Raw genomic sequence first — 19,545 nt, 5'->3', positions numbered from 1 at the left:
GAAAGTATGGTCGAGGCAGAAAGCGGGGTTCGGTTCGTGTTTCTCCTTGTTTTCGGAAATCCTGATGCTCTTTGAAAGTAATTGGGTCTGGGGGGGGGGGGGAATCTAGGGAGACGCTAGTGCTGGGTGATGACTTAAAGCGCTGAGGATCCGGCTGGGTTTCCGGAAACTGGGGTGTGACCCCTCCAGCAACTCACACCAGACCAGCAGCCCAGGATGCAGTGGGCAGAGGTCGTGAATGTGACCCAGGAGCCTCGGTCCCTTTAGAACTGGGCTCACAGCCGGAAGCCACGACCCCGAAACAACCCTCATTTCTCAATCAATGGCCCAGGGATATTCTTTGAGGTCGGACATGTACCGGGTCCGCAGAAGTACACGTCCTTGTCCTGGCCCTCCCAGCACCGAGACCCGGGAGGCGAAGCGGCAGCGCCCGCAGCGCCTCGGGCGCCCAGAAGCCTTCAAAGAGGCTGCGCGCTGCAGTGCGCGCTTTTGCCCGACAGGGACCAGCACAGCTCCACGCCCGGCGCGCCGCAGCCAGCAAAGTCGCACAGCCTCCCGGCTACCCTCCCTAGCACAAGCGGCTCGCAAGCTGAGCGAGTCAGACCCCCTTCGGGTTCTAGCAACAAGGAAAATTGTAACAAAAAGTTAACAGACTCGAAACGCCCTTGGCTCTGCGCCTTAGCCTGCGCCCCTCTCCCCATCTGGGCAGCAGAAGCGACTCTAGCAGTTGGTGCTCGTTAAAGGCTGTGACCCAGAGGCGCACAACACTCCTCCCCGCGTCCCTGGCTGCAAGAGAGACGACAAAAATCCTAACCCACTCCGAGTTATTCGCGTGGGATGCGGCCACAGCCAAAAGGTAACCCATTCCTCCGGCGCTTTCCCAGTAGCTGCCGGGTGGGTGTCTTTGTAGCGAGGTCACCTAAATGGTTCTAGGGCGCAGCATACTAGCCAACGGTGTCAAGCTAAAAGTTTCTGTAGGTGGCTGTCTCAGCCTACTCCGGAGCAATGATTTCTCAACTGTCCACCCGCAGTGTGCGGTCGCACTTTGGTTCCCGCCCGCCCTAAATTGACCAAAGTTGTACCCCTGCTTCCCTCCCGACCTGACGCGCAACGGCCGGTGGGGGCTCACGGTCGGGATCGCGGCCGGCGCAGCGGCCCCTGGAGAGGAAACTCACCGGTACCAGGCAAGACCCTTGTGGTAGCTGCGGTCGAAAAAGTGGGGCTCGGCGCCCACGGCGCGCACGTCGGGGTGCACGCGCAGGAACTCCAGCAACGCCCGCGTGCCGCCCTTCTTCACCCCGATGATGATGGCCTGCGGCAGCTGCTTGCTCCCAGCGCCGCTGAAGAAGCTGGAGATGGGACTGGGGGAGTCCGGCGCCTCGGGACTCTGCTCCTCCTGGCTCCCGGCGCCTACTGTCTTATCCTTGCCTGCAGCCAGCGAGTTGGCCGGAGGTGCCCGGAAGAGCATCTTAGGGGATGTCTCATTCGGAGCTGTGACCAGGGCTGGCTGAGCGTGAGTGGCGCGGGACCCCGAGCCCAGGAGCAGCAGGCCGGGAGCTGCGGTACAGGAGCCGGCGCACGAGTACAAGAACATGTACAGCCAGATGCAAAGCATGGCGAAGAGCAGCGCGAGCTTCCTCCTCACCGGCGGCGGGGGCAGCGGCGGCTGCGGCAGGAACCGGCCCGGGACATCGAGACAGGACCGGCCGCCGCTCAGGCGCTGCCCCATACGCGGCCCGCGGGCGCGGCCAGGGGCATGGCTCAGCACATGGCACGAGTCCCGCCGGAACAGAGAGCACCGCGACGGTCCCCTGCCACTTTGAGCCCGGAGTGATTCGGTTTATTGCCCTCGTGCGCGCGCGGCTGCCGAAGCTGCGGCTCTTCTCCGGGTGGCGGCGGCGGTTGCAGCGGCGACGGCTCTTGACATGATGCCTACGAGAAGCCGGGGTTGGAAAGCTAAGTCCGGGCGGCGGGAACTGTGAGCAGACGCGCTGTCAGTTACGCTGTGCCCCGCACTCAGTTCCTCTGGACGGGGCGCACGACAGCTCGCCGGGGCTGCCTCCTCGCAGCCAGGAGATTGAAAGCAGCCCCGGCGCTTGCCCGCGGAGGCTGCGGCGGAGAACTGCGCAGGAAGAGAGCCCAGCACTGAGGTGGAGTGGGCGGTCCCGGCCTTCCGAGTGACGGGCTGCGCTACCTACCAGGAAGCGCGAGCAGCATGCAAATGCCGGAGCTTCACCCAAGTCGAAACAGCCAATCGTCTCTCGGAACGTGGGGGTGTGGAAAGGGTTCGCGAAGGGGGGTAGAGCAGTCTCGGGTTGCTATTGGCTTCAGAATTCGGGGAGGCGAGGCCACCGGCTGGTGACAGGAGCAGATGGTGAGGATGCTGGAGTGACCCGACGCTGAAAGAGGTCCCACCGGGTTGAGTGGCGCTCTCCTATACACGCGCGCTTTTCCACACTCGCTTCTGAGGCCAGTCTTGGCTGTAGTCGCCTATGTGACAAAGACGCCAGTCCCCATCCAAGTGTCCCGCCATCCGGCTCCTGAGTGTAAGAGCTGCAGAAAAGAGACAGGGATGGAAGAGGGAAAGCCGACCAGACGTGTTTCCAGCCCCACCCGCAAACCCAGTTTCATAATCGGGGCTCAGGGAAGGGCCCCCAACAGACTCTGATTTAGGAAGTTTAAGCAGGGGAAACCTCGGCGGAAGTCACTAACTTTCCCGGCTCTCTCAGTATTGTCCAGAATGATTTCCCTGCGCCTGCCGCTTAATAGGGACGGACGTAAACACTATCTCACGCTTTCCAAACTCTCTTGAAAAGGCCTGGGAGGCGAACAGAGAGAAGGGGGGTTGTTTAGTTTAAAGACACTAGTTGAAACTTAAAGTCACATGTCGGAATTTTATATGGGTATCTGTTCCTTGGCATCATTAATTTGATAGATGTTCTAACTTCTTTCTCTTGAACAAACAATTAAGCCGGCATCTGCCCCTGCTTAGAAGATCGGTTGGGTTTCTGACCTATGACACTGTACTGAATCCTAGGCGTTTTCCCCCATAACTTTTTTTTTTAAGTCGAATGTCGATATGGGGCAAATTCAGGAGTAGTGAGTAGCACTTATTTAATGGTGAAAATCCACTCCGAGGCTCTTCCTTGTTTCGCACCTTTGTCCAGGGGGGCGGCCCGGAAAGTGGTCTTCTTAGAAACTGTCAGCTCTGGTGCGGGAAGCTCGGGCTTGGCCAAATTCCTGCGCTGGCGATCGGAGTTAGGAAAGTCGGGATAGGGACGTTAACCCAAGTGACGGCTTGAGAGCCTTTCGGTGCCTGGAATCCATTTTCCGCAAGACCGAAAGGCCTCCAACGCCAGGCTGCGTGCGGTTCCGGGACAGAATTTTCATTCCTTCCGACCCCCGTGCAGGCCGCGGGGATGCAGGAGGTGACTCACTCTGCGGCCACAGGCGCCTTGCACTTCCCGGTGGGCACGGGCGAGCGAAGCGGAACCGACCTTATCCTTTCTCCCTTTACTCAACTATTTGGGAACAGTGTGGGGGTAATCAGAGCGCATACTGTCTCCCTCCCGGAATTAATGTCCCCAAGTGTCCAGAGCTCTTGCTGCTCCTCCACGGTCCGGCTTCCGGACGGTAGAGCCAAGCTAAAGAAGTAGGTTTGAGTTGTGCACCTCGGATTTGAAAGTGCATCTTAGCTATAGCGGTGACCAAAGGTGACAGAGCGGCCGCCACCGGACCTATGCGCTCTTGCTAAACTCTTTTGACATCCCTATGTGTCTAGCCCAAGACAATTTCCTACAAAACGGTTGAGAGGGAAATCATTTAGTCGGAGGACACTTTTCTTTCTTCTCATTTATTGCAGCTGTTAGGATTTCTAGGGTTTCCACACCCCTCCCCACCGCCGTCGCTGAGATGTGGGTTCTTCGAAGTGATTTAATAGCCCTCATTTTAACAAAAAGTTAATCAGTCAATGTAGGAACAAATGCATCTTTGAGCACTAGTCCGGCTTTTTGTTTTCAGATCGAGAAGGAAAGATCAGGGTGTCCGACCGGAGCCTTTTCAAGTTCTCGTTATTTAGATGGGAAGGAAGTTGCTGATTTGAAAGTGGTGAATTGCAGTTCCCACGTGGCTCCCTGAAGGCCTGACTACGTGTAAATAGAAATGGTCCCTGTCCTGAGGGTTAGCAAAGGCCATTAAGTGAGCGATTACACATCGAGACCACCGGATATATTTGGAGTCTCTTTTTTTTCCGGGGGTGGAGGGAGGAAGCCAACAAGTGGAAGCAAAGACGTGGGCGTCGGAAATTGCCAAGAGTGTGGCGCTGAGCTGAGTGCCTCAGGGCTAAATCGCAGCTTGCCTACTAGGTCCTGTTGCGGAGAACAATAGGGGAGTTCTCTCTATGCGCCAAGCCAGGGCCTCGGCCGTCCAAGGTCAGCGGGTGGGCGGGGTCAGAATTTGCAGTTCGGCGCAAGTTGCAGGCTGCGACCGCAAGCTTTGGTTCTTTGGCCTTCAAACTCCCCAGGAGCTGTCCTGGGGTGATTTGGGAGTTACTCTTGTGCTACAGTTCCCCTCGTTCAGACCTCAGCACATGCCATTTCTTGCTTGGCCTTACACACCAAACGCGAAGCCTGAGATTCGATCTTGGGCAGAGCTGATGCCAAGCTGACTGGAACACCCTACCTTTATCTATCGTTCCTGGGTATCCACCAAGTGCTACCACCACAACCAGAAAAAAAAAAAAATGACCTCCAATAAACCTTTCCACAATGCTTACTCTTTGGAAAATATGTTAAGGAGAGAATTCAACTTCAGCACACCTGTGAGGTTTATGTCTTATTTGGGTTCGTTTATTCATGGTTACCTAATGAGAGCGAGTACCCAGAGCCTGAAGGGAGGTTCTAATCTGCAAGGCAGTGGTGGTCCTTGCCTTCTTTCCCTGGGTCCTGTAGCTAGCAACCTCTTGTGACTCCAAACTTTCTAAAAAGGAATGGCCTGTGCTAAGATTCCAGCAGAACACACTCTCCGGCTTCTATCCTAGCAGCTGCGTCTGACCCGCCTCCTTTCTGATGGCTTCGCCCTCCCATCCCCCGCTAGTCCCGGCGGAACGGCAGAGCAGGCATTTCCTGGGCGGCCTGAACCGGTGGCCCAGAGCCCCAGTTCCTGCCACCGGAACCCTCTGCATTGCCCGCTGCCAGCTCTGCCGCCCCTGGAACTGAGCAGCTGCGAGTCGGATCTGCTCTCCTAGAACGGGCTGGAGGGACGGGCTGTGAGCGCGGCCGCGGGTACCCTGCCCGCCCACCAGGGAGCGCTCCGACCTGCGCTGCTGCTGGACTGATGGCTGCGGCAATCTGGTTTCAGCAGAGCAGGGCGGAAAGGCTTCAACTTTGGCTTAGATTCGGCACCTACGGCTGCTGGCGCCTCCTGGACGTCACAGGCGCCAGTGTCCTCTCTGTTTCCCCAAAAGGCTATAGGCGCCCCAGCCTAGAAGCTAAGCATAGGATGGGGAGAATGGGTAAGGAATTCCTGGAGATGGCGATGGGGGGGTAGGGGTGGAGGCGGTGGCTGACCAATAGGCTAGAAAAGCTTCAGACCCCAAGTCCCTCTATGAGAGGCAACATCAGCCCTAACGGAGAGCTGAGCCTGGATTCTGAGTAAAGTCTGGGGTCTTTGAGTGACTCAGCTGCCAGCCTCGCTAGGGATGCGAGTTCCCATTTCATAATGGGGGAAAAGAGTGTGATGCTCAGATTGAATTTATGACGTGAGGATTAAGTGATGCGCTCATTCTGTAGTTTTCCTGCACCATGCACAGCACACTGGGCCGGGGTCCTCCCCGCCCACCCTACCCTGTACCCTGGAGACCTCGGCAAGGCATGGGAAGTGAGAGAACCCAGAAACTTCCTGAGCCTTTCAGGATGGATGTTTCCCTGCTCTGGAAGTCACAGTTTCTGTCAGGATGTCCTCCACCTATAGCTTGGTTGTCAGCAGGCCCTACCAGGAGGTCTTCTCAGGTGGAAGCCCTTCACTCAGCTGTGCCTTGCCACAGCTGGGACTCTCCAGCCAATTAAAGAGTTCTGTGATTATACTTTCGTCAGGCCTCCAATTGGAAGGAGTGATTCTTCCCGTGCGGACACTGACCTGTGCTCCAGAAGATCTGCACTGCTTCTATAATCTGCCTCCCCGCTACCTGCCTGCGGGTCAGGACTGGTCAAAGTCAAGTCGCTCTCCTGAGCCGCAGAAGATCAGGCCATAGATTTGTATTCAGCCCTTCCTCTTAGAAGCAGACCCTCCCCCCCCCCCCCATCCACACACACACACCATCACCGTCATCATCATCATCATCATCCCCACCAGTTCTGTCTTCCGTTCTCCCAGGGACGGACAGAAGTCTGAAAAAAAAAAAAAAAACTAATCCCATTTAATTTTTCCACTAGAAACTTCCTATGGAGACAAAGTTGTGCTACAACCCTACTATGTGTCTTCAGGACACCCAACTCCCCACTGTCTAAAACAAGCTTTCTTTGTTTATTTGGCTGTTGTTTGTTTTGTTTTGTTTTTTGAGACATGGCCTCACTATGTATGTAGTCCTGGCTCTCCTGGAACTCACTCTGTAGACCAGGTTGGTCTTGAACTCACAGAGATCCTCCTGCCTCTGCCTCTTGAGTGCCCGGATTAAAGAAGTGCGAGGGGGGAGCTTTAATACTCTACAACAAGACAAGGGTTTCTGGAACATCTCTGAGACCACATAGACGGCAGGGTATCGAGCTTCTCCAACAGGTCTGCCTTGCCTTCTGTCCCTGCTTTCACTGTAGAGGAAGCTGCGGGCTCCCTGGAGTGAGCCCAGTAGCACTTTCTAGCCCCAAGGATATCTCTTTCCCAGCTACCAGCTGAGAGCAGGCTATTCATCCAGCTGCCTTTTCTGATTGCAGAGTCCCTATAGAGAGAGTAGTGGAGCGGGGCTTAAGGGCGGTCCTGTCACAGGGCATCCTCTGCTGATTGGCTGAAATCATGTACGCTCCAGAGCCTCCTATGGAGTCAGGAAAGGGTGAAAGGTGTGGACCCATGTCTCAATTCCACTTCTGCCCTCTGCCCAAACTTGCTTCCTGACCCTTCTGCAGTTGGGGAAGGGTGAACAGGGCACCTGCACACTTCACGGGACCCATCTGTGCCTACCATTTCTGGCATGGTTCATACCAGCGACCCCAGCCTATTCCTATTCGGTTTCCGCAGCAATATCTGTGTACAGTTTCTATCCTCGCACCTGTTAGTTCATCTGTGTTGAACTACCTTTACTTGTTAAGGATGGAAAATCACATAGCTCCTGAAAAAGTAAAAAGTCAAATGTACAAGAAATATAGATTACGCTTCTTTCAGAACCAAACCAGACACAGCCATAGTTGCTAAGTACACAGTCTAATACAGTTCTCTACATGTATTTTTTTATGTGTTTGAATGTTTTGCCCACATGTGTGTACATGTACCATGTGGGTGCCTGGTGCCCACGGAAATCAGAAGAAGGCAACAGACCTCCCGGAACTGTGGATAGAAATAGTTATGAACCACCATGAGGGGGCTGGGAACAAAGCAACAGGTGTTTTTAATCGCTGGTACATCTCTCCAGCCCTGCACTTCATTTTTAAAAGCTGGGAGTATTAAATAGCAACTCTCCCCTGACATGGGTGACCATGGCCTATCAGTGTGTGTATATAGGTAACTTCAATGCTACACTATTGTTACGATTGATGGCCAGTATTGATAGGGTATTAACTAAAGACCCACAGTTTGCATTAGGCTTTGGCCTCAGTGTAGAACATTCTGTGAGGTTTGACAAGTGGATAATGGCAAGAATCCATCATTATTAAGGACCTACAGAACAGGTTCCTGCCCTAAAAGACCAGTATTCCGACACTGCCCTCCTTCATGAACTTTTAACGTCTTTATAGTTTCTTTTTTTTTTTTTCTCCCCAGATGTCACTACAGGGTCTTCTGTATTTTCCTGAGCCTCAGTACCTAATGCTATGTCATTAAAGATGCATGATCTTGGGAGCTGATGGAGCCATGAAGCTTCAGCCTCATGGCCCCTCCCCCATCTCTCTGGCCACTTGAGATATAGCATCCCTCCCTCCAGAGGAGAAGGCAATGAGGCCCCACTGCAAGAGGACACCCACCAGACTCCTACCAGTGCTTCTGTTTCCGAATGGTTCCACCACTTAATGATGAAACAAATCGTGGTAACTTGAAGTCACTAACTTGAGGCTTTACATTCATTCATTCATTCATTCATTCATTCATTCAAGGGTAGTACGCACACATGCCATAGCATTCATGTGGAAGTCAGAGGACAACTTTCGGGAATTGGTTCTCTCCCTCTTCCATGTGGGTCCCAGGTATCATATCCGGGTTCTCTTGTCCAGCAGCTAGCACCCTTACCCTCTGAGCAGCTAGCACCCTTACCCTCTGAGCACCGAGCTTTGAAGTCATTGAATTTTGAAGTGGATTCTTCTGAAGTAGCTGATAACAGGAACAGAGCATACCCTCAAATATAGAAGAAACTTTTTTTTTTCAAATTATTTGTCTCATGTAAATGTGTTCTCAGGGGCATATGTCTGACACGGTACGCTGTCCTTCATTTCCTTCTATCTACCTATAAAACTCTTCTGGTTAAAGGCTCAAATCTTCAATTACGGTGAACTTTGTTTTTCAAGGGTTTATTTTATTTTAATTTTATGAGTATGAGTATTTGCCTGTATGTATGTGTACCGTGTGTCCAACAGAAGCCACAAAACGGTGTCATGGAGCTGGCGCTACAGACACATATAAGCTGCCATGTGGGTATGGGGAACTGAACTTGGGTCTTCTCTAAGGGCAGTCAGTGCTCCTAGCTACCCAGCCATGTCTCCAGCCAGTGGCAGTATCACCAGAATGGCAGCTCTTGCATTCATTCTGTCCTACTTGCTCTATTTACTCTTGCATTTTTTTGATTTTTTTAAAGCTTTATTTATTTATTTTATGTATGTTACTGTACTGTAGCTGTACAGATGGTTGTAAGCCTTCATGTGGTTGTTGGGAACTGAATTTTTTTAGGACCTCTGCTTGCTCTGGTCAACTCTGGTCAACTCCACTCTCTCTAGTCGGCCTCGCTTGCACCGACCCAAAGATTTATTTATTATTATACATAAATACACTGTAGCTGACTTCAGACGCACCAGAAGAGGGTGTCAGATCTCATTATGGGTGTGTACTGGCTAATTTTGTGTCAACTTGACACAGCTGGAGTTATCACAGAGAAAGGAGCTTCAGTTGAGGAAATGCCTCCATGAGATTCAACTGTAAGGCATTTTCTCAATTAGTGATCAAGGGGGAAAAGCCCCTTGTGGGTGGGACCATCTCTGGGCTGGTAGTCTTGGGTTCTATAAGAGAGCAGGCTGAGCAAGCTAGGGGAGACAAGACAGTAAGGAACATCCCTCCATGGCCTCTGCATCAGCTCCTGCTTTCTGACCTGCTTGAGTTCGAGTCCTGACTTCCTTTGGTGATGAACAGCAGTATGGAAGTGTAAGCCAAATAAACCCTTTCCTCCCCATTTTGCTTCTTGGTCATGATGTTTGTGCAGGAATAGAAACCCTGACTAAGACATGGGTGGTTGTGAGCCACCATACAGTTGCTGGGATCTGAACTCAGGACCTTCAGAAGAGCAGTCAGTGCTCTTACCCCCTGGGCCATCTCAACAGCCCTATTGTTGCATTTATTTCATGTGCATCTATAGCAGCTGGGTGGTTCTTTTTGCTGGCCCTACTTAGGTACTCCCTCACCTGTGCTGCTGAGAGGCCACGCCCTCCTGGGCTTAAGGGCTTTCTTGCAGAATGTATTACTGTATTTATTAGTCACAGTTCTGCTTTCTTCGTCTCCTCTTTCTGCTAGGTCCCCTTGTTGTGTTCTGTCTTCCCTGGGCCCTTCAGTGGGGATATCTCCTGTTTACTGAGGCTGTGCCTGCAGTGGGGTAGTCCTGAGTCCAGGGGCAGCCTCTGTTGCTGTGTGCCTTCAGGGAGGCAGTGTTGTCATTCTATGGAGTGGTCAACAGGGACAGCATAGAGAGAATATGTTATGTCTGTATGCATGTGGCACCTGACAAAATACATCTGATGGCCTCTGGCATCAAAGATAGGAGGTAGGAAATAGGACGTGGAACATCCGGGAGACAAAGGATTCCGGGATAGTGCCAGGCAGGAGATTCCCCCCAGGAAGATGTAAAGAGACAGATGCATGGAACCTGAGCACAGGTAACCAGCCACTCGGAAGAATATAGATTAGAATAAATGGGTTGTTTTAAGTTATGAGCTAGTTAGAGAGGAGTCTAGCTAAACACCCAAGGTATTCGTAAATATATTTTGAGCCTGAGTCTTATTTCTGGCAGCATGGGGCTGAGGGGAAAAACCAGACCTATCTTGTACGGGACAGAGGACTGGGATACAGACCTCTTCTCACCTCTCATGGACAGCTACAGCTTCCCTCTGGAGAGAATCTCCAGGACACTGTGCAGATGAAGCTATTCAGTGCTCTGTGCCCTACCACTAAGCCCCAGGGCCAGCCCTGCTACTTCTCTCTTAGGAGAATCTTGGAGCTGAACACGTCTGAGATAGCATGTTTCCAGAATCCAAGGAAGCCAGAAGACACTCTTCCGTCCACACTGAGTTCAGCTTCACACTGTCTCCTCCACACTGCAGGCTTTAGCCGGTTTTGTTTTCATCTTACATCACTGTCTGCAGCCCTTCCTCTTGTCGTAGTTCCCTTGTTTCCAAATGTACATATTCTTCCAGCTCTCCTGGACCCCTTTCCCTGACTCAGCCTGTCTCACTCAGGACAGATTTTACCTTCACCCTCTTTCTAGTGACATTTAACAATATATGGGGACATTTTGTTGGTTGTTGCATCTAGTAGGCAAAAGCTTGCTTACCGCTAAACTTGCTGCAAGGCTCAGGCAGCCAGACCTTTACAAGTACTCCAGCCCCAATACCCACAGGACCAGAAGGAGCTGTACTACATGGGGATGCAGTATGATTCTGCCTAGCCCAAACACTTTGCATTTTCTGACGAACCCCGATGTGCCCCTGCAACCCAGACCTGATTTTCAAGGTTTGGATGAAGTCACCTGTCTTAGTTAGGGTTTTACTGCTGTGAGCAAACACCATGACCAAAGCAACTCTTATAAAGACAATATTTAATTGGGGCTGGCTTACAGGTTCAGCGGTTCAGTCCATTATCATCAAGGGCACATCTAGACTGGCATGGCGGAGGTAGAGCTGAGACTTCTACATCTTCATTTGAAGGCTGATAGTGGAAGACTGACTATCCAGATAGCTATGATGAGGGTATAAAGCCCACACCCACAGTCACACACCTACTCCAACAAGGCAACACCTACTCCAACAAGGTCACACCTACTCCAACAGGGCCACACCTTCTATTAGTGCTACTCCCTGGGCTGAACATATGCAAACCATCACACCATCTAACTGAATGATAACAATTCAACTTGGATTTCTCACTGACACATCAAAACTTCTATATAACCAGGATGGGCTTGTTGTTCCACCCCAATGCAGATTTAGAACTCGTGGACTTTTGTTGTATTACTCTTTTTTTGTCGGTATTGATGTTGCCTAACACAAAAGTTACTCTGTGCATGCTAAAAGCATCCTAGTGCTGTTTCATGGAATCCCATCTTCAGCTCCAATGAGCAACAACATCTCGGCCATTTTTCCTACACAACTATGTTCATATTATTTGTAAGCCTCGAGGTTCTTTTTATCTGGAAAAAGTGAAATGGTCTCATTATGTACAAAGTTTCTAACCCATCCCCAGCTCTAGGCCCCCATTGTGTCTCTGCATGCGACTGCCCTGCCTATCTTCACACAAGGACAGCCATTCGGCTTTGCCCTTTAATGACTCCCGTGTTTCACTTAGTATAATCCCTCAAGGTTTATCCATGTTATAGCATGGGTCATAATTTACGTCTCTTCTTTTCCAGGCCATATAATATTCCATTGCCTCTCTATAGTGCATACTGATCTTTGGTTTTTCAGAGGAAGAGTTGAACACAAAGCCTCCTGAATGCCCTCCCCTCCTAAGCAACAGTCTGACTGCCCCATCTCACAAAGTGTTTATCTCGCATCAGTGCACAAGTGGGACGCTTCCACTTCTCTTCCACCTGTGAATCATGCTTCTAAGGACATGGACCAAATATCTCACCGAGACTGACTGGAGTTTTTGAAATCATATACCCAGGAATAAAATCATTGAGTTATCCTAGTCTTTATTGTATTTTTTTTTAACTGAACGACATTTGTTTTCAGTAATGGATGCACCATTTTACAATCTCACAACAGTACATAAGGGTTCCAGCTTTTCTACAGCTTCATGAACCTTGTTCTCCATATCTTTTCTTCTTCTTCTTCTTCTACTCTCTCCTTCTCCTTCTCTTCTTCTCCTCCTCCTTCTCTTCTCCTCCTTCTCCTCCTTCTCCTTCTCCTTTCTTTCTTTCATTTGTTTTTGTTACTTGAGGTTGGAGCCAAGATCTTGTATGTGCTACTTAAATAATCTGCACCCCACCAAGAATCCAAAGCCTGCTGCCACGGGGCCAGAAATCAAGAGGATGAGGTAGAAGGATTAAGAGTTCAAAGCTAGCCTGGGCTACATAGTGAATTCTGTTTCTTTAGCAGCAGTGGTCCTCATGGGTGTGAAGTTCTCAACGTGGCATTGGTTTTGGTTCCCTAATAAATCTGACACCAAGAATGCTTTCTTTACACAGGTTGCAGACTCAGCAGCACGGCCACCCACCAGTGAGGCTTTTCCTGCCACTCCAGCATAATCCAGGTTTTTCCCCATGCCCTTAAACACTTAGACCATCAAAATCAGCCCTCTTCTGTTTCTACCGCCACAGCCACAAAGGCTTCTACCTGAGAGGGTGTGTTCACTGAGAACCTCACACACACACACACACACACACACACACACACACACACACACACCACGAGAGAGAGAGAGAGAGAGAGAGAGAGAGAGAGAGAGAGAGAGAGAGAGAGAGAGAGCTGTGGAGCCACACCCAGGAGTCCAGATGCCTCAGTAAATTGCTCAGGGAATTGAAGGAGCTTTTGAAGTAGCAGGTGGCAGTTTGTAAGTCTTTGAACCAGATTCTATTTGCTTATTGGCAAAAAAAGGAATCATGGTGCTTTAATCGAAGAGAAAATCTTCAGAGGTATCTGGGGCATCAGAGGCACTTAGAACATGTCTCCCCAAGGTCTGCATTTGTGTATCCAACATTCCAAGCTGATGTGGCTTAAGGCAGCAAGAAGTTATTGACTTATGTCCTGCTGGCTGTCAGCACAGACTAACAATTCCATGGAACTCAAACTGGAGGTCCTTTTTGAGTCTTTTTTTTTTTTTTAGATTTATTTATTATATAGAAGTAGTACACTGTATTTATCTTTAAGACACACCAGACGAGGGCATCAGATCTCATTACAGATGGTTGTGAGCCACCATGTGTTTGCTGGGATTTGAACTCAGGACCTCTGGAAGAGTAGCCAGTGCTCTTAACCGCTGAGCCATCTCTCCAGTCCCCTTTCTGAGTCTTGAGATGTATATTTACTCCAGAGTCCCCCTATAGCCAGGAATTTGTTGTCTTGGATTTCTGACAAGCCACTATGTTCTTCAGCTGGAGTGTGTGTGTGTGTGTGTGTGTGTGTGTGTGTGTGTGTTGCTGGGCATCAAACTCAAGGCTTTGAGCATTGTAGGTTCTGTCCTAGAGCTCCACCCTACACCCAGCTTGACTTTAATAGATGCAGATTCTGGGGCTACAAAGATGCTCAGAAGCTAAAAGCACTTAGTTTCTAGGAAACCCATTTTGGTTCTCAGCACCCACATGGCAGCTCACAATCACCTTTACCTCAGTTTCAAGGAAATCCAACGCCGTCTTCTGGCCTCCAGGGACACTACACACAACTGCACAGACATATATCCTTACAAAACACCATTTACATAAAATAATAAGGGTTTAAAATAAGTGCAGGTGCTAAGTTCCTCTCTTAGCTGAGGCGCTGCTGGGTCCAGAGGTTTCCACAGACGTTTGTGGCCCCTTCATTCCCACTGTTAATGTGGTTTACTGCTTCTCCATTCCCCACTCCTTCCCCCTCCGGACGTTGCCAAACAAGCTGGAGAAACAGATAGATGAGTTCCTGTCCTTCCCATGGCTGCCGTCTCCCCCACATCATGCAATGCCCTGTAGACACTTGGCTGTTCTCAGACTTGAGCCTGCCCAGTGCTTTTCTGTATCATGTTGGGAGTCCCTTAACCTGGGACTTTTGGGAGACCTATGTCACACACAGGTGCCTGGCACTCCGCTGATGGAAGTGTGTGAGCCTGAAGCTTCAAGGCTGACTGTCAGAAGCCACCCATGAGAAGTGGTTACCTTCCGAATGGCAAGCTTCCCTTCTCGACGTTCAGTCCAGTTTCTAAACCTCCAGGGGCTCTGCTCAGACAGCGCAGAGGTGACAAGGATAAACCCACGCCAAGGCCATGGTCAGAAAACTCAGAATGGCCTCCTGGTTTGCTTCTTTAATTTGTTTGGGTTTTTGTTTGTTTGTTTGTTTGTTTTAGGAAATAAACAGTGGGAGCTAATGAGATACAGTCAGTAAATTGCTTACATCTAAGTATGAAGACCTGAGATGGATCCCCCAAACCCACATAAAACAGATGAGGCAGAGACAGACGGATCCTGAAGCTCGTTGGCCAGCCAGCCTAGCCTAGACTAATCAGCAAGATCCCAGTCAATGAGAAACCATATCTCAAAAGGTGTATGTTCCTAACTAACAACATCAACAGATGGTCTTTTGGCTCCCTTCCACATGCACATACCTGCACATATGAGTACACCACATTCTCTCTCTCTCTCTCTCTCTCTCTCTCTCTCTCTCACACACACACACACACACACACACACACCATACCCTCCACCCTATACCTCCCTACACAACAATCTCTCCCACATACCCCCTACCCCCACATACACACCATATCCTCCCCACACACCATACCCTTGCATACACCTCATAACCCCCATAGCCCCCCATCTCATATCCTCCCTCATAGAAGCAGCATGAAGTAATGCTTTGCTAATAATTGCCTTTCCATCCCCATAACCAGTTCCATTTCTGCTGATACCAGAGAACACCATCTACCTCCTCTTTCTATTGACGTGGTGAGAGTCGCTTTCTTGTAAGACAAATTTGCAACTCCTGTTCACTGTATTTATTCTGAAGTTGGGGGCTGCAGGGCTGAGCCTTGCAGGCTAGGGTACCTTGCAGGCTAGGGATTGTTAGATTGGCATTCACAGGAAGTCACCTGTAGATCAAACAGTAATTGACCTTAAATGTTACAAATTTGAAACTGAATTTGAAGATGCACAGAGCCAGTCATGATTTAGCCGAACATGGTCTGCACTACAGGCAAGACCTGTGGAGTTTTGACCTTCAGCCTGTGGCCTACACAGCCTGTCCCCCTTTTTCAGATCCCAAAGTCCAGAGGAAAAGAGAGCATTAAAGCAGAAATGGCTCCCCTGTGCACAGAATGTAAGCTTCTCCCATAGATGAGAAGGCCATTGCCAGTGCGGAGGTGACTTTTGAAGGGCACCCAGATCATCAGGGGTGTCCCCAGCACCCATGGGCCTCTAGTACCAGGAGTGGCCCTCAGAGCTGTGTGGATCAACTTTACCACCCAGTCTGTCTCTGCCTGGTTGACCTTTCTTCCTTACACACACATCTAGATTCATCACCCAGGGAATGACTTCATAGTCTCTTTGGAAACTGCATTCCCTTTCCCACCCCACTGCCTGGCCCAGTCCAAGACTTACAGAACGTGTTCAACAAATTTCTAGAACTGAAAGTAATTAAGGCAACGGAGCATCTTGGATTTCTGCATCCCAATAAGACCGAACACCCATCAGTGTTGACACAATGCCAGTTTCTAGTCTGCTTTAAACCTTAGAGTAAGTGCAAACATAAATCATCCATCAGAACGAAAGCTTTCTGTATCCTTCCCTCCCTCCCTTCTTCTTTTCTTCCTCCCCTCCCTCCTTCCCTTCTTTCCTTCCCTTCTCCCTTCCTTCCCTCCTTTCTTCTTTCCCTCCTCCCTTCCTTCCTTCCCTCCTTCCTTTCTTTTACCCTTCCTTCATTCCTGAAGGCCCAGGCCAGCATTTCCATTCAGTACTTCCAGGGACATCTGCATCTCCCCTGCCTCCACCCCAGTTCTTACCACCTTGCTTCTCTCTTGGACTAGGACACACCCCATCTTTGCCTTCCGGTCCCCCCACATTCTACCTTGAAGTCAGTTTTCCACTTAGCACTATGCCAAAGGACCAGTCACTCCCTGTCTGACTTACAGCTTCTCATCCAGCCACCTCGGCCACCTCCTGTCATCCCTTCCTCTTAGCCCTTCACCTCCTTGGTGGCCTTTCAGTCTTAGGAGCATCGTTGTCCACCATGGCTTTGGATGATACCATCCACTGACCTGTGCTCTTCATGTGGTCTTTGCTTCCCAGCTCCCTGCTCCCACTCACACATGACCAGCCCAAAGGGGCTTTCCTTGGGATTGCAGGAAAGCAGCTTCCCCATTCTCCATGGCTCCAATCATTCTAGTCCATCAGTCTTTCTCCCCTCGTAGTACCGTGAAGGTCTTGTAAAAGGTACTGTATATGGACAGAGGCTCTATCTTTCTCCTTTGTGCTGATGTCTCTTTTGCTTAGAGTCACATAGTGAATGTCCCAGGATCACCTTTGGTCTTCTTGATGTGGAAGAATGGCAAACCAGAGGGATGGGGCAAAGCAGGGTGTCTTTTCCCCCCATGATGACGTAGAACAGACAAACAGAAGCACACAGAACCAGCTCTGTCAGAAGTTTGGAAACAGTTCAATGTTTTACATTAATTATGTGAATGGCAAATGATAGCAAGCATGCTCATCTGTCTTCAAAACAGTAGGAAAGCAGGGGGCACCCCCCACTGAGCTGAGCTCCACCCCACCCCTCACCTCAACCCCAGCATGCTGGCAGTCTTGGTTTTGAAGGAGCAGCAGCCTGAGCCCCCACTTTGGGACTCTGCTTCTTTGAATGAAGGGGAGCAAACCAGCATGCAGATCTGTTCTAACTTATCTGGAGGAACTTGAAGGATGGGTCTTTCATTCTGGTGGACAGAAACATGGGCATCTCTCAAGAAGCGAAGCTGGAGGTGCATCCCAGAGACCCACAGACACCAGCAGGTGCTTGAGATTTGCCTGTGATCGCAGCATTACAGAAAGGCAGGGGCAGGAATCCAACCTGGGCTACAGATGGAGACTCAAATCTGCAGACTCTGTCTCAAGCAAAACAAAACAAACATCTCCCCCCAAAACCCAAACCAGACTGACCAACCAAAGACTCAGAGATGCCTGAGAGAGACATAGTGGGCCAGGTCTTACAGTTAGACCACCCAGGGCCTGCCAGAAACAAAGGGCTAGGAAACCAGCCACAGGTATGGCAGGATTTAGAGAGCCACACACATGCCTCAGGCTAGCTGAATCAGCTCTGGAAAAGAACAAAAAGACATTAGGATTTTGTTTTAGGCTCCTCTGCCATTTAGTGCAATCCCTGCTGAGAGTGAGGGAGTGTCCCAGAACAAAGTCAACAGCAAACACCAACAGGTCCCCTTTTCCTTTGTGTGCAGCAGGACTCTGTGTACACATCTTATTTCAAGCCATTCAAGGGAATCTATGTCAAAACATTGACTAAACACAAGCTAAAAGAAGAGGCCAGGGTCTACACAGGAGTAATTGTCTTCTGCAAAGTGACTTAGAAAGTCGTTTTTTGTGGTGGTTGTTTTTCAGTGGGCAATTACAGCCTTCAACAATCAAAGCAAATGAGCAAAACCCAAAGAAAACAAACAAACGTCTAAAAGCCTCAGGAAGGGAGATGGGCTGATCTCTACAATTAGAGCCTCGTGCAGTTAAATATCCAGTTGTCGGAGACAGCAAAATCACAAGGCACTAGGGCACAGGAAGGCTTGGCTCGCTGAAAGGGGCCAAGGAGACAGAAACTGACTCACTCCTAAGGAATCAAAGAAATCAGAGCTATTTGACAAGGGTTTAAAAGGAACTGTCTTAAATGTGCTCTCACACCAAAAAAGAACTAGTGTAAAAGAGCAAATGAAGAGAAGATATCATTAAAGGGATAGAAATCACCACCACCACCATCATCATCACCATCACCATCATCATCATCATAGAATCAAACAGAAAACCTACATGAAAAATTTATAAGAAATGTTGAGGGGGCTGGAGAGATGGCTTGGCGGTTAAGAGCACTGACTGCTCGTCCAAAGGTCCCGAGTTCAAACCCCAGCAACCACATGGTGGCTCACAACCATCCGTAATGAGATCTGACGCCCTCTTCTGGTGTGTCTGAAGACAGCCACAATGTACTTACATATACTAATAAATAAATCTTTAAAAAAAAAAAAAAGAAATGTTGAAAACCAGCTTTCCCATCTTCTCCTCTTCCTTTTTGGAGTCAACTCTTGATATTTAGTAATGATGATCCTCCTGCCTCAGCCTTCTAAATGATGGAAATACAGGTGTGTGCCATCATGTCCGGCCCCAGAGCAAATCTGATTAGGTAAAACAAGGGAAGAAAGAAAGAAAGAAAGAAAGAAAGAAAGAAAGAGAGAGAGAGAGAGAGAGAGAGAGAGAGAGAGAGAGAGAGAGTAAAGAAAGGAGAAAGACATCAGACTCAAAGACAGGACAGGTAAAATTATCAGACTCTGAAATAAAAGAGAGTGAAGAACCATGAACCTGAGGGATGCACAGGCTCAGTGAAGTGAACTAATATCATGTATAGGAACCCAAGAATGAGGAGAGAGACAGAGACAGATGGATGGACAGACAGACACGTGGCGGGGGGTAGCAATGGGCTATATGGGCAATGGTTGGGCTGGAGGGGTGGTTCATTGGTCAAGTGCACTGGCTGCTCTTCCAGAGGACCTGGGTTCGATTATTAGCACCCACAGGGTGGCTCAAAACTCCATTTCCAGGGGATTCAGTACCCTCTTCTGGTCAGGCATACATATGGTACACAGACATATATGCAGACAAGCACTTATAAAACAATATAACAAAACTTAAAAAGAGGAAATCATGCTGGTTAACAGTGGCCAGTGCTTGATTAAACATATGAACCTCCAAATTTAAGATTTTAACATCCAGGGAAGCACCAAGTGTGGGCAAGGATATAGAGAAGTGGAAAATGGAAGTCCTTGTGTGCTGCCAGTGGGAATTCTGCAGGGAAACCATGGGCAGACTCTCATCACTTAACCCTGGGATCACTGTGGGATTCGGCAATTCTACTATATTAATTGTGTACCCAAAAGGCCCGAAAGCATGCACTCAAAGATGCTATACTTTATTATGACAGCAAAGAAGAGTGAGGAGGCTAGACCTGAAAACCTGTGACTTGGGTAGCATGAAACTCT

At 49.6% G+C, this 19,545-nt stretch overlaps 1 protein-coding gene across 1 annotated transcript in view; it reads right to left on the bottom strand.

The window, feature by feature from the left end:
- Hs3st3b1 (heparan sulfate-glucosamine 3-sulfotransferase 3B1) overlaps positions 1-2,164 on the bottom strand; it is a 35,070-nt gene extending 32,906 nt beyond the window's left edge. The window contains exon 1 of the mRNA XM_021177328.3: positions 1,176-2,164. Within this exon, the coding sequence (XP_021032987.1) occupies positions 1,176-1,729 (554 nt within the window). The 5' untranslated portion in view covers positions 1,730-2,164. The remainder of the gene's footprint in view (positions 1-1,175) is intronic.
- Between the last annotated feature and the right edge of the window lie 17,381 nt (positions 2,165-19,545).

The sequence above is a fragment of the Mus caroli genome, unplaced genomic scaffold (genome assembly GCF_978045245.1).
Source record: "Mus caroli unplaced genomic scaffold, Mus_caroli_1 scaffold_13, whole genome shotgun sequence".
Taxonomy (NCBI): Eukaryota; Metazoa; Chordata; class Mammalia; order Rodentia; family Muridae; genus Mus; species Mus caroli.
Note: the sequence above shows the minus strand (reverse complement) of the source record. Positions and strands in the feature narration are given on the sequence as shown.